General features: G+C 34.2%; 1 protein-coding gene across 8 annotated transcripts in view; it reads right to left on the reverse strand.

The window, feature by feature from the left end:
- Positions 1-15,178, reverse strand: part of gatad2ab (GATA zinc finger domain containing 2Ab) — an 82,178-nt gene that overhangs the window by 21,146 nt on the left and 45,854 nt on the right. Inside the window, exon 1 of one of the 8 annotated variants that reach the window (XM_051909409.1) lies at positions 11,720-12,073. The exons of 5 other annotated variants lie outside the window; for them this stretch is intronic. In XM_051909409.1, the coding sequence (XP_051765369.1) occupies positions 11,720-12,059 (340 nt within the window). In that variant the 5' untranslated portion in view covers positions 12,060-12,073. Of the gene's footprint in view, positions 1-10,309; positions 10,502-11,719; positions 12,074-15,178 lie in introns of those variants that run through there. 2 more of the 8 variants (XM_051909416.1, XM_051909415.1) reach the window with 2 other exon arrangements.

Here is a 15,178-nt window from a genome sequence, read left to right on the forward strand (position 1 = left end):
ACTGGTCTTCAGATCAGTTATAGCCAAATTGGTAGATAAGAATAACCAGCACTGGGGCATCAAAGTGAGTTTAATTTACAGTAATTACTAGGGACTGTCACAACGAATGACTTTTTGATTAGTGAGGTCAACTTGTATTTTTTCAACTTCGATATTTTAAATTAGCATGCTAAAAGATGACAGTAAAACGATTTCAGAGAAGTCATATTTGAAGGGTTAAATCCCTTTAAAGCACGACTGCCATAGCTGAACACATTCAAACAGATGTTTTTTGAACATCCTGTCATGAGTGTTGCATTTTTAAGATGGTTTGACAAGTAAAAAATAATCCTTTTAAAAATGTTTTAAAAAGGCACTGAACATGTATTTTGGAAACGCCCCTTAAGAAACACATTCAATTAGCCTAATTATATTGTGTGGTTTAATTAGCATGCAAAAAGACCTCTCTTGAAAAAGTTGTGTCTAAGTTCATCCCCTTTTAAGCACTGTCGCTGTCATTTTTTAACGCCCCGTATGAATGCTGCATTTTTAAAATGGTGTGGCAACTTTTAAAATGCAAACCAGCTCAATTATAAATTAGTTAAAGTAACCAATCAACTAGTTGACTGTAAAAATCACATACCTACTCAAAAATTGTAGGTCTATTAGAGCTATTTGATCATTACAAATCCAGGATGTATGAACAAATCCATACGGACAGTTCACCTTCATAATCCCGTTGTCAAACCTAACTAATCGGCTGAAGACTTAATTTAGATTGAAGAACTTATTTTTGAATGGCAGCCGGATTCTGCAGTTAATCTCTCTGGTCTGTTGGGCTGAGAGCCAGATCAACAAGAACTGACAGAGGAAACAAGTGGATTGGATTGGCTTGGTCTGATCTTGGAAACTTCTGCATTTTGATCAAATATTGAAGCGTATTACCCCAGACATGATTCTGAACTTTGCAACAACATCTTAATTTACTAATTTTGGTGTACACTGGTGTACCATACAATAAATCATGCAGTTTGTTGAGGAGAGGTGTGCTATTACTTTACCAAGTGATCAGAATTACGATTTGCACATGGCAGACAATAAGACGGGCAACAAAAAACCCAAGCTGTATCTAGGACCTGAATACCATCACAAACATCTCTTCTATGCTGGGGCAAAACAGACATATAGGGAAAAACAAATAAGCCCCAGTGTGTCCGAGGTGTGCGAGGGCCCATAAGTCTTCGCTCCTGGATGAATACCTTAACGGTGTATTCATGTCACTACGGCACACAGAGAGTTCCAGAGTTGCCGTGTCAGCAAAGTCCAGCTTTGACACACAGCGGAAAATACTGCTGGAGAAACTCTAGAAAAACACAGAATTAGCTTCTTGGTTCATAACAAACACCCTTCCTACACAACTCAATACATTGGTTTAAAAAAAAAAAAAAAAAAAAATACATATATGAAGTATAAATATGCAGTTTATTACTCAAGACTTAATTTTCCTTTTCTCTTGATTGTCCATGATTACAACTTGAAATTCAAGAACTTGAATTCACTAGCCTTGATTTACAGTCAAAAACTGTTTTTCCATTATCATGGGCTCTACTAAACCTGTCTTTGGTGGTAGTAGTAGAAATTTTAATGCCAAGTCAGCAACGGAAGCTATTTTCATGGCAAGAGCAGAGTTAAAAGTTATACAAGAGTTGCATAAAAAAAAAAAAAAAAAAAAAAGAGAAATTCAGCAGTTTAAAATTACACAATGTTTTACATTAGAGATGATTAACAAAAAAAAAAAAACAAAAAAAAAAATCTAAACCTTTTTCTGGCAAAATCTTACTATACAAGTGAGCTTAACCTGCCTATGGTACAACTAAATGAACAGAAGCAAAACTAGTTAATTAAGTTCTTAGCATTTATAGTTAATATGTGGGAATAAAAAAACTTTTCTGCTGTTTTTTTTTTAAATAACAACATGAACATACATTGTAACAAATCTATGAAATAAAGGGTGTTACAATTTTTTTTTTAGAAATTGATTTTTACACCAATTTTCATGCTTTTGCTTGGGCAACAGTATGCTATTTTAAAAAGTTAACCTAATTTCTGCACCACCAAACCATTATCTTTGATCATTTAAACAACTCTATACGTGAAACTTTGAATTATCATGTTTTGGCAAAAAAAAAAAAAAAAAAAACCTTACACATTCGTAAACGAAATAAGCCCCAAGTACTCTTGTTTCTGCATATTAAAATAAGATACTAGAAAGTATTTTAACTTAAAAAAAAAAAAAATAACTTAAAATTTAACTGTTTTTCTTAAGTATATATATTAAGAGTATATTGTATACGATATTAAATTTACAATTTAATATAATATACAACAAAACACAAATCGTCAGCAACTCAATTTGTTTTGTTAAATTCAAAAGCAAGTCACTGTTTGATTTTGAACTTCAGGAAATTATAATGATTAATTATGCCCAATAATAATAATAATTATTATTATTATTATTATTACAACAACAACAACAACAACAACCTTTTTCCCTCCAATAACAATAACCAAATAATAAATTATGCACAAAGGAGACAAAGGACACTATTTTACATTTCCAAACTGTGCCAATACAAAACTAATATCTGTGTGACGAAAAAGATATATTCAGATCTATTTACTATTTAATTAACAAGTAATAAACAGTTTATAGTAACAGTAAGTAACAGACAGTTTATTTCATAATTCCATTTTTATGAACCCAGCAAAATGGTGGTGATTTCCAAGAAAACCAACAAGAAATAAATGTTTTTTATCTGGCAGGATTCCCTCTACACAAAACCACACCTTACTGATAATGACAGTCAGCTGAAAGTGAAGCACTCGAACTCTAATACAAAGGCATGTACTTTTGGTCTACAGCCAAGACAGAATTGTCTTTAAAAAAAAACAAACAAAAAAAAACCATTACATTGCATTGTATTCCGATTATAGTCGGTTTAAATGTCCAATCCGAATGAAAATGCTCTATGTAAACTAGGGATGTTAACGATTAATTGACGATTGATTGTCGATAATACATTTAATCGATAAAACTTATCGATCGTCGATTAAGCAGGTTCATGCATGTGCGTGCTGCTCAACCGCGAAACATGTAAAGCAGACACGAGGAAAAATGAAGCAAGCGCGCCGGAGTTATGTTTGGGACCACTTTACAGCTAGAGTTACACCTTTATCATGACTAGTTTGCGTGTGCATTCACAGCCTTTTGCTTTGTGCAAATGTAAGTTTTAATATTGTGTTTATTTTGTGTAGGCCTATCTATATGTGATTTCTCTCATATAGGATGCATTTGGTTAAGAATTAACGCTGTAGTAAAGCATACCGGTGATCATATTTAGCTTCAGCGCATGCAGCTCAAACAGCGATGCACAACTAATAATGATTATGATTGGGACTGTCATATTGCATAACATTATAAAGAGAACAATACTGTAATAAAACATTGTGAATTATTTGTGTTTATTTGTTGTTTAGTTGTTTCATCGTGTTGCTCCAGGAAGAGTGCGTTCACAACGTGACATTCTGAATAGCACATAAGTTCAAGTTCCCTTGTACATTTGCATCATTTTGTGCATAATATTATGTTTATTTTGTATATATATATATATATATATATATATGTGATTAATCTGCGTTTAAAGGATGCATTTCTTTGAGTAAAATAATGCGCTAGCAAAGTGCTCCAGTTTACCGGTGTTCATTCAGCGCACGGCTCGCGCAGCTCAAACAGCAATGCACGACTAATAATAACTATGATTGGGACTGTCATATTACATAACATTAATGAGAACATTTAGTGAATTCGTTTTCAGCGCGTTGTTCCAGGAAGTGCACGTTCACAACAGGAGTACATTCTGATAAGCACGCATCTGAGGTGGCGCTGGTGACACGTTGTATTAGTCATTATATTTGATTATTAAATAAGTAATTTAATAAATTATCAATCACATCAACTCATTTTACAATCCTACTAGCCCTTTATTTAAATTAAAACCCTTCTCATTCATTTGGTGAGGAACATGGTGTTTTGAGTAGCATTTGCACACCCTGTCATGCTGTTGACTATAAGCCACTGCAGTAGATGCATATTGCAGTATTAAGGCTAACAATTAATCGATTAATTGATTGTTAATTTAAATGACAACTGATCATGGGAATTTGTTTAAATTGACATCCCTAATGTAAACACCTCAATCAGAATAAAAATGCCCAAACAAACTGAAATTTCATTCGGATTGAGAGGGGTAGGACAAACCTTTTCTAATCTGATCGTGAGAACATGTAAACACTTGATCGGATTGCAAAACGAAACTGGGAAGTTTTGCGCATCTGCAATGAGGTAGAAATGGCGTAATGACGAATGACGCACTGACGGAAGGAGCTGTTGTTGAATATAATAAAATGACTGTAGTGTCAATCTAAAATTCTCTCTCAAATCATCATCTGTGAAGTGGTAGAGGACAGCGTTGTCCCACAAGTGCTTGCTGCTTCTGACTCTAATCTGCAGACACCTTGTTTTAGGCACGGGAATGGACGACTTTACTGCTTGATTAATATAAGCTTCTCGTGTGCTTGTCATCTCCTAATTAGGACCCGAAATAGATAAACACCAAGTCTGCTTTTTAAAATAAAGAAAATGGGGATGGTTGGCATGCAACAACAGGGGGAAACTCTGTATATTCGCCTAGTGTGCGCATGTCAAACGATTCAATCCGATTTTAAGCTTGTGACAAACTCCCACATCAACCAGATTACTTTTTTCCACGTTCATATAAACACTATGTTGGGATTCATCAATCAGAATGATTTAATTCTGATTGAAACAAAAATTGTACATGTAAATGTGGCTAGTATTAGGCCCTAATAATCCAACTGTAATCAAACTAGTAGCACAGTCGGAATAAAAAAAAGTCACATAATGGGAAGTTTTATTAATTTCATTCGGATTGTAAGGGGTGGTTTAAACCTTTTCTAATCCAATCGAGAGGACATGTAAACACTTGATAGGACTGAAAAACTAAAACTGGGAAGTTCTGAGCATGTGTAAAGATGTAGGAATGGCTTAAAGGGTTAGTTCACCCAAAAATGAAAATAATGTCATTTATTACTCACCCTCATGCCGTTCCACACCCGTAAGACCTTCGTTAATCTTCCGAATGCAAATTAAGATATTTTTATTGAAATCCGATGGCTCAGTGAGGCCTGCATAGCCAGCAATGACATTTCCTCTCTCAATATCCATTAATGTACTAAAAACTAGAGATGCACCGATACTAAATTTCTCTGCCAATACCGATAGCTGATTATTCAGAATGATATCGGCCAATGCCGATAGTTTGGTTTTTCTTAAGGAAAAAAAAATCTCTCCCAAATAATGTTGCAAACTATACAGGGAACCCTCTCATTTGGTACACTACAATATTAGTGGTTACAATTAACAACAGAGGTATTATATTCAGCTGCTGTTTATTTTCAGATATAATAATTACACTTAAATAAAAACTGAAATGTTTATAAAACTTAGTATCACAAAAGGTAGTTTTCATAAGCACTTGTTGTCTTCATGGCAAATTTACACAAACATAATTAACCGTAAATAAGCTCCTCTCTAGTGTTATATATATATATATATAGATAGATAGATAGATAGATAGCTAAGGAACTGTGAACATTGGAAAACATTCCTGAGGTAAATTTGACATGATGTGACATTGTTCACAAGCTGTTTTATTGACGTATTTCCGCGGTTGAAGCACAAATAAAGTGATTACATGAGACATGATACATTCCGGTAAGTTGTACTAGGCTATATCTTTCAACATACCTTTGATGTTCATTCATGTTTTTCGAGATATAACTTGCATTGAAGAGGAAGACAAGACTCGCGCTCAGAGCTGCCGCCTGAACTGAGGCATTACAGCGATCTGACAAGTCACATTTAAGAGCGTCAAAATGCCATTTGTTTGAATTTCATGATAAAATAGACAGAATTTGAAAACTGAAACTTTTCTTATCAGAAGTAACAAAGCACAAAGCCTTTTGCGATTATTGGACGGGAGGCGCTACAAATTATATTTGATGTAGCAAAAAATAAAAATAAAAACGCAGACCTGGCAACCCTGGCTTGAAATACGGGTGATTCATAGGGTCAAAAAGAGCCTGCTTTAGTGTCACTATTTTTAAACTGTTAATGCGTTAAAATTCAACACAAAAGCTGGTTTGCCAACTGCCAAGAAGAAGAAGAAGAAATTCAACACAAGAGTGATTTTCTTCACGTATAGTATGTATGAGTTGCAGTCTGAACACGTTTTTCCGCACCCTTTTGATTGACAGGATATGATCGGCCCTGATCATAGGCCATTTTTAAACAATCGGCCGATGGCCGATAGTGATAATAATAGCTTTTATCGGCCGATACATCGGTGCATCTCTACTAAAAACATATTTAAATCAGTTCATGTGAGTACAGTGGTTCAATCAGCGGTTCGGAGCGCCAAAGTCACGTGATTTCAGCAGTTTGACACGCGATCCGAATCATGATTCGACACGCTGATTCATAATGCTCCGAAGCTTCATGAAGCAGTGTTTTGAAATCGGTCATCACTACATAAGTCGTTATTTTGTTTTTTTTGGCGCACCAAAAATATTCTTGTCGCTTTATAATATTAATATTGTACCACTGTACTTGCATGAACTGATTTAAATATGTTTTTAGTACATTAATGGATATTGAGAGAGGAAACGTCATTGCTGGCTATGCAGGCCTCACTGAACCATCGGATTTCAACAAAAATATCTTAATTTGTGTTCTGAAGATGAACAAAGGTCTTAAGGGTGTGGAACGGCATGAGGGTGAGTAATAAATGACATTATTTTCATTTTTGGGTGAACTAACCCTTTAATGACATATGACACACAGAACGAGCTGTTGTTGTTGAATGAAGTGTCATAAATGACTGTCATGTCAATCTAAAATTCTCCTTCCATTTATTGTCTGTAAAGTGGTGCAGGACATCGTCCCACCAGTCCTTCTCACTCTCATTCACAGATACCTTGTTTTGGGTGCAGGAATGGCCATTTTTATTGTTTGATAAATATAAGCAGCATGACAACAATTCATGTGCTTGTCGTCTCCTAATTAGGACCCAATATAGATAAATATTAAGTCTGCTTTTTAAAACAAAGAAAAGAAACAATGGTAGGAGGATGATTAGTATGCGCAAACAGCAGGTAACTCTGTATATTCGTGCATTGAGCGCATGTCAAAAAATCAATTCCGATTTGAAGCTTGTGACATTTAAACACACACATCAACCCAATCACTTTATTTAGCTTTTTGTAAACACTAAGTTCAGAATCATCAATCGGAATGATTTCAACAAAAGGAGTCCATGTAAACGTAGCTAGTGTCCTTTATTTTACACATCTACAAGTCTCTCTTCCCCTGACTTTCCTCATCTGACGTTATCAGGAAGTTGAGATAGAACACTAAAAAGATCTTGCTAGATTGCAGTGGCCATGTATCAGTCTCCAGCCCTTCCTGTTTACCAGCAGCCACCATCTCAGATACAGCGGCTCTGGTGTGTTTCTCAGGTACAGATGCATGGATCTCTAACAATCCTAAATATGACACCCAGCCCCTCATTTCTGCTAAATATACTTGAAAACAAAACTATTATTCTTTAACAAGTCTCTTATGGAGAACCCCACTGGTATTCAGGCTTGTCCTTGGCGTGGCATGAGACTGAGAGAGACATGCCCACTACGACTCACATGAGTGGTGCCAAGTGGCTTAGCTGGTTGCCTAATAGACGCTCAACATGGTATGCCAGGATTCGACAACACCCGGCACATACCGACAGGAGCATATTGGGAAATTCTTTGTGGTAGGGCTGAAATCAAAGAGTTTGCAAGTAATTTTTTATGTAGTATGATTATATTTGGTGGTTTCTAGTGACACTAAATTGGTCCCACCCAATTTATTTACAAAAAGCCACCTCAAGTTATCCTTCAGACAAAACAACTTAAGCCACCACAACCACCACACCCATGCAGACCAACCTCTAACTACACCTCTGCTCCACCATGAGAAAAGTATTTCAGCAGGATCATGATATCATCTGATATCATACATCATCAGATCATACATCATCAGAGCTGACAAACAGCAGACGGTCAGTTACACTTTTACACCAAGTCCAAAGTCTCAGAACTGAAACAACTGGCATTTCATAACCAACACAGATGCTAAATTCATCTTGGGTCCATTTGTATACGTTTACTGAGTTCAAACATTAGAACACTATTAACCAGAACATAATTAACAAAACAATTAAGCATGCACATAAACAACACAAAATCCTTTAGGAAAGTTGACATCAGAAACTATTTGAAACCGAAACACTACTATTCAAAAGTCTGGGGTTAGTACAATTTTTTAATGTTTTTGAAATAAGTCTCTTCTGCTCACCAAGGCTGCATTTATTTGATCAAAAATTCAGTAAACACTGTAATATTGTGAAATATTATTACAATTTAAAATAACTGTTTACCATTTTAATATATTTTAAAATGTAATTTATTCCTGTGATGTTAAAGCTGAATTTTCAGCATCATTACTCCAGTCTTCAGTGTCACATGATCCTTCAGAAATCATTCTAATATGCTGATTTGCTGCTCAAGAAACATTTCTTATTATCATCAATGTTGAAGCAGTTGTGCAGCGTAATATTTCCAAGGAAACTATGATACCTTTTTTCAAGATACTTTGTTGATTAGAAAGTTCAAAAGAACGGCATTTATTACAAATAGAAGTCTTTTGTAACATTATCAATGTCTTTAGTGTCACTTTTGATCAATTTAATGTATCCTTGCTGACCCAAACCTTTTGAATGGTAGTGTGTAAATATTGTCAAAAACATCAAATTAAGATACACTACATGAAATTTCAACAGTAGGACAACTAGCCAAAACTAGTGGAACTCTGCCCTTAGTCTCAACCTCTGAACTGACGGCTTACATGTTATTAGCCACAAATCTAACAGCATAAACCAATAAAACAATTTTTAAAAATGGTACTATGATAGAACCTAATATGACCATAATAAGCCATTTAGACCCATTTAAACATCTAATAGCAGTGGACACTGTAAATGAAAGTTCAGACTGTCTTGGTTTCACATGAACACTTTTACATGGCTGGTGTAAATATCACATGACCAGTTTGCCCTCTCTGAAAAATGAAGTCTGTGTCAAAGGTCCAGAAAAGAAAGCATGTAAAACATGTCATAACACAGATACCACCACCACATTTGGTATATATATTTAAAGGGTCTATTATTAAAATAGTATTACGACAGCTCTGTCTCATATAAATTATAATCGCAACATAATGTAAACAGACATTTGTGAGCAGTGGGAAACTTAGAGGCTCATTTTGACAAACTTAATAATACTGAATATTTCAATGTACTGCTAAATTAAGAGAAAGTGAAAGTAAAATTGCCTTATAGTATGTGTAACTATGCTTTATTGTTTTCAACTTTCTTGGGTCTTACTGACCAACGGTGCAATTTTACCTCTGTAGTTTACTATTGGTTTCAATTGTGAGCAGGAATAAAACACATATTTTCATAACTTTAAAAAAATATAAAGTTTGTTTCTCTTTTCAAGGAGTAAAATACACGTGCCCACTTATCTGGGAGAATATCGGATTAAATGGGTCAATTTAACTCCCCATATCCCTTAAACTGTTAACACTTCCCTGCATTACTCCAATTCAATACAATGGTCATAAACACATCAATTTCTGACAGATAATCTAATGATAAAATCCAACATTTCTTAACTTGTGTTTAAAAAGGAGTTTGAGTTTGGTAAAGCTCAGTGGCAACAAACCAATTCTTAAATAAATAAAACCCCGGTGAGTTTAGTGCTGAGGAAGCAAAACTAGTTAGCTAACCCGGCTAACATCAGCTAATGCTGACTTACTCATCAACTCCAATTAGCAGGCGAGCTAAATGACTAGTTTATTTTCCTCAAAAAGAAAACAACTGAGAAGTTTCTTCTATAAAGTTGATTATTATATCGCATTGTATCGGTATCAATATATTTAGATGGAATCTGTCAAATTTATTTGATGTAATTGATGGTTAAGTTTGTAAATCCTCTGTTTAACTCAACAGTCCAGTTGCTAGCAAAGCTAATGTGAAGTCTAAACACTCTGAAACCCTCCAGTATCACTCAATCTCTCTTAATAAGAACTTACTGAGAAGATGAAACGCTTATTGGTCTTCTGAGGGCCCTCCACGCGTATAGTTGTTGTTATTTACCCTAGTATTTTGGTGTAAAACTATCCCGGGGATCCCCTCACTGTCTATCTGCCCTGCCCGCTGCCGCTCCGGTCGCCAAATAAAGATCCTCGCTGCTGCCTACACATGGACCCGAGTCACCGCAACGCGCATGCGCAGTGGCGCACTGGCCCATATGAAGAGGGGACTTATATGAGGAAGAGCATCCAAACATTTTAATTTTGACCCCATAGTCACCCTTACAAGTATTTACTAAGGTAACCATAGTTTCTGACTAAATACCTAGTTACTACAGTTACTGTTGTATTCTGTTGACAGTCAGTCAAACTGGATATTTATCAATGAAATGGTCAGACAACAAACAAAATGTTAATTTCTTATAATACAAAAATAGTTAATGACTATAAAAATGCAAAAGCAAAAAACTATTAAAATATAATAATCTGGACTGTTCCAAAAATGTTGTTTCAATAAAAGAAAATCACCAAAATATTACAAAGGGCTAAATTACTCAAAATTAAATCAATAAATGTTGTAAAAATCATTAAATTAGGATATATTTTATTAAACACAAGTTGTACCATAAATTCCTCTTGCTATAATTATAAATAAAAATCTTGATTTTAAGTTACTTACCTGGTTTAAAAAACAAACAAACAAACAAACAAACAAAAACACTTGCATCCAGAATATTTTTTCTCCATACAAGTAATGACATTGATTTGAAAATACTTTAGTCCTTTTGAAAATCAGTCTTATTTAAAATGTCAAGATACAAATTTCACTTACGTAAATTAAATTGCTTCATGTCCAGTTCAGTTGTGGCAAAAGTTTTAAAGAAATGTACAGTGATTTAGATATTTGCTACTGAATCTTAAACACAATTCTAGAACACTCCAACATATTCTGGCCAATTTTACCTGACTTCATCCTATAACTTTTATTTTAATAATTTTCAACTATATATATCTCATTCCAAACTGCAGGACAAAAAGTTGTATTCCAACAGGGGGCGCTCTACGGCTCACAAAAGTGAATTGTCCAATGCCCCTGCATTAAACTCTCATGAAACTTTTGTCTTATTGTAGACATGTGTATACTAAAAAGTATAATTGTTTTAATCTATTCAGCTTCAAATATTATCAAATATCAATAAAATATTAATTAAATACAAACTCGTCCTGTAATCACAAACGACTCTAATTTGTCCATCCTGACAAGCGCTGAGAAAAGTAACAGAAACCACGTTGCAACGCCGTCTGTGAAAGCAGACTCAAACTAATACTAATACCATGATAACAGTCTTATACATCGTGGTTTTATGTCTTAGAAAAGATCAATAAAATGACTGAATTTCATAAACATACCAAGTCCGTCAGCTTCCTGAATTAGTTTTCGTTTGCCTTGTTGAGGTCGACTGTGACCCAGGTATAGCTCAGGATCCGGGTGCAGCTCCGTGGGCTTTTTATCGACAAAATGAAACGAACACACATAAACTCTCTTCGGAGGATTTTTTAATTTCAGAGCCGCAAGCCAAGCCTGTTTCCTCTCCTCTTTCGTCGGCATACAGTGTAATGCATACGGCGCTGGACACGGACATTCATTCCTGATTTTCTGGTGTTCAATACAGATATTTTCTTGAAAACCCTTGAGTTTTTTCGAGTTGTTGTAGCAACCAGATACAGCACAGGTCGAACCGGAGCTCATTTTAAACTCTAGTTAACTGTATGCAAAAAGATTTTTAAGACAGACCGGAAGCAGAACACCGGCAAACGGAAATAGGGAGACGTCGCATTGTTTTCCAAACCAAACTTTATTTGTATTTTCAGTAGTACAAACATATTATAGTTATTTAGAGGGTAAAAATGAAAATATATTAATATTAAAAGCATTTGAAAAGTTTTAGAAGAGTTTTACAAGTTGTTTACTAAACTTTCATTTTACTTTCATGCCGTGATCAGCTGTGGTTTGGACTTGCACCAAATTTTAGGCTTTTTTTTTTTAATGTGATTCCATAGTATGGTAGGCTATCATCCAAAAATGATTCCTCTAGTTTCACATTTTCAGTGTCTACAATTCTTATCATGAAGTAAAACGATCACATATACACTGTCGGCCACATGAGATTATATTATATTGCTAAAAGAAATATCTCAGGATCGGAATCCATCCATAGCTTGATTGGATATCCGGTGACATCTATTGGTTGTTTTGAGGTATGACAGCTCATTGAGCACAATACTATTATAATCAACAACCTCATATTTCCAGGCCAATACATTTTAGAAAATGAATATTTCTAATTCGGTTAGTAAATAATAACACACCATACTATTTAACTAGTGATGTAATTTCCAGCACTTTACTATGGTTTACAATCATATCTCAATTCTAAGACATAATTAGGGGTATAGTTAAATTATAGCCTACATATATAAAAATAGGCTATGCAATTTCTTAAGAAACACAAGAGAGGTAAGTTCAAATATCAGCCCTTTTCCTCCCTTTTTCAAAGTAGAAAACCATTAACCTGGAATTAGAGGACAGTAATAGGCTAATCTTAATCTAACTTCATCAGTTATTATCCTAAATTAAGTTTATGTTTACATGATGTGGGGTTATTAAAGGCGTGGGTTACATCTTCAAGTGACATATTAACAAAATAAAATTTTAACAACAAAGATTTCAATACAAAACAAATAGTCAAACATATCAATTAATATATATATATATATATATATATATATATATATATATATATATATATATATATATTATCACTCTATATATTATTTTATTATGCATAAAATAATACAATAATTCTGGTAATAATAATAATTATTAATAATAATTTTAGAAAATAGAAAATACAGAAATATGTAATATGAAAAAGCAACAAACAACTATACGTGCAATTACCACGATTCCCAGTTTAATTATTTATAGAAGCACTAATTTGCTTTAATTAGTTGAAAAATTTTGGAAAAAAATATTTTAAAGATTTTATTCGGGTTTTTAAATAGTTTTCTAAATGATGACGTGCTTTAACCCCCATTTTCACACCACTAGGTGGCAGCAAAGGCTAAGGTATCCTTACATTGATTATCAAAGATATAATTCTGTGCGTATTAAAAGACTCTGATAAATGATTGTAGATGTAAAAAAAAATCATTCTCATCTAATTTTAACCAAAATTTAGATCTTACAATATCATAGAGTTAATTAGCCTAATATTTCTCCAACTAAAAGGACGCGTCAAATCATAGTGAGTTTGGCCACTACCACTAGGTGGCGGTATTATAAAGCAATTCAATGTGTTGACAAAAACCCTAAATAGATTCTGGCCTGAACTTGACCTTATATGTGCCCTTGTAACATAAATTCCTCATTTATATATATATATATATATATATGGAGGATCAATATAAGTTGCTGAGGAAAAAATCAGGATGATTTTTTTTATTTATTACAAGGCTTTGTAATAAATAAATTATTTATTACAACACTAACAAATGAATTAAACGATACCAAAACATATTTATATATGTAAATGCAATATAGAATAATATCTAAAATTCAAAATAAAAAATCATTTGGTCCCCAATTCTCCTTAGATATTGTGTGAGTTGAAACGTAAAGTTTATCTTGAATTCTTTGCCTGTTAATTAATCAGCTCAGTGATTGTTAGAGATGAGAAACTTCTGTCTTTCCTCAACTTCCAGGCTGCTTTTCTTCCCAAACCCAAGGTTGTTTCTACAGAACAGGGTCCCAGGGAGGGGTGAAATCTCATTTGCATGTATTTAAATGACGCATGAATAATTTACACATGGCTTGAAGAAGGCAACCAGAAAATCAGTGCAAAAAGAGAAAACGGTCCTAAAAACACAATCTGCTTCCTTCAGGTTAAAACAAATGCGGCACTCTGTGTTATTTGTGAGCGACGTCCCATTATGCCATTTTTGGCAGCATCCACTAGAACCTTCAATAAATTACCGCAGCATTAAAATGCCCCACATGACATTATGGAAAGGCTTGTAAAAAAAAGGCAAGAAAAAACTCAAAAACGTAAAATTATTAACACACAATACAAATGTCATTTTCTGAGGGAAAAAAAAATCTCTATTTACACGGCTCGTATTTTTACACTTAGCTGCTAACCTGCATCTACCCCTGTTTTCGCCTTTCCCGCGTTTCTACGTTCTTGTTAATTTTATATGAAAGAGCATGTTGCTACTTATCAGCGGGTGGTGCAGTGAAAGCGTTCAGGGTCAAAGCATTACTGAACCGTGATTGGTTCTTCCATTAGAAGAAGCGTGCAGCCCGAGTTTCCTCTTAGCCAATCAAATGCTGTCACCCTACTATTGTTCCAAGTGTAAGTCTGCATTCTCTTAGACTCACCCATATGATTTGAAAATAAATGACACATAATTGAAGTGACCCTTCCTCTACAATTTGAAGATTATAGACTGCGAATAATGCACGGCTGTTTGATTCAAACAAGCCATTTGATGTATTATCAAGACACAGACAGAAGAAATTCACAAATAAACTGGTTAGGTGAACAGAATAAAAGCAAAAACAGGAATAGGTGTTTACTGTTTTAAAAAAAATGCGACAATCTGCTGATAATAAAAATGTTCCCTGAAACTAAAATAATCGTACTTTAAATGTCAAAATATCTTATATTTTCAAGTTCAACTGCAGGTTGAAATAAATTGAACAATCACATTTAATTAATAAATCGTTATAATTTTATGGTTAGGCTTTCCGGTCCTGACATCTGATTGGTCAATACAGATTTGACGCGAAATAACACATTATCGTGC

Source organism: Ctenopharyngodon idella, chromosome 10 (assembly GCF_019924925.1).
Source record: "Ctenopharyngodon idella isolate HZGC_01 chromosome 10, HZGC01, whole genome shotgun sequence".
Lineage (NCBI taxonomy): Eukaryota > Metazoa > Chordata > Actinopteri > Cypriniformes > Xenocyprididae > Ctenopharyngodon > Ctenopharyngodon idella.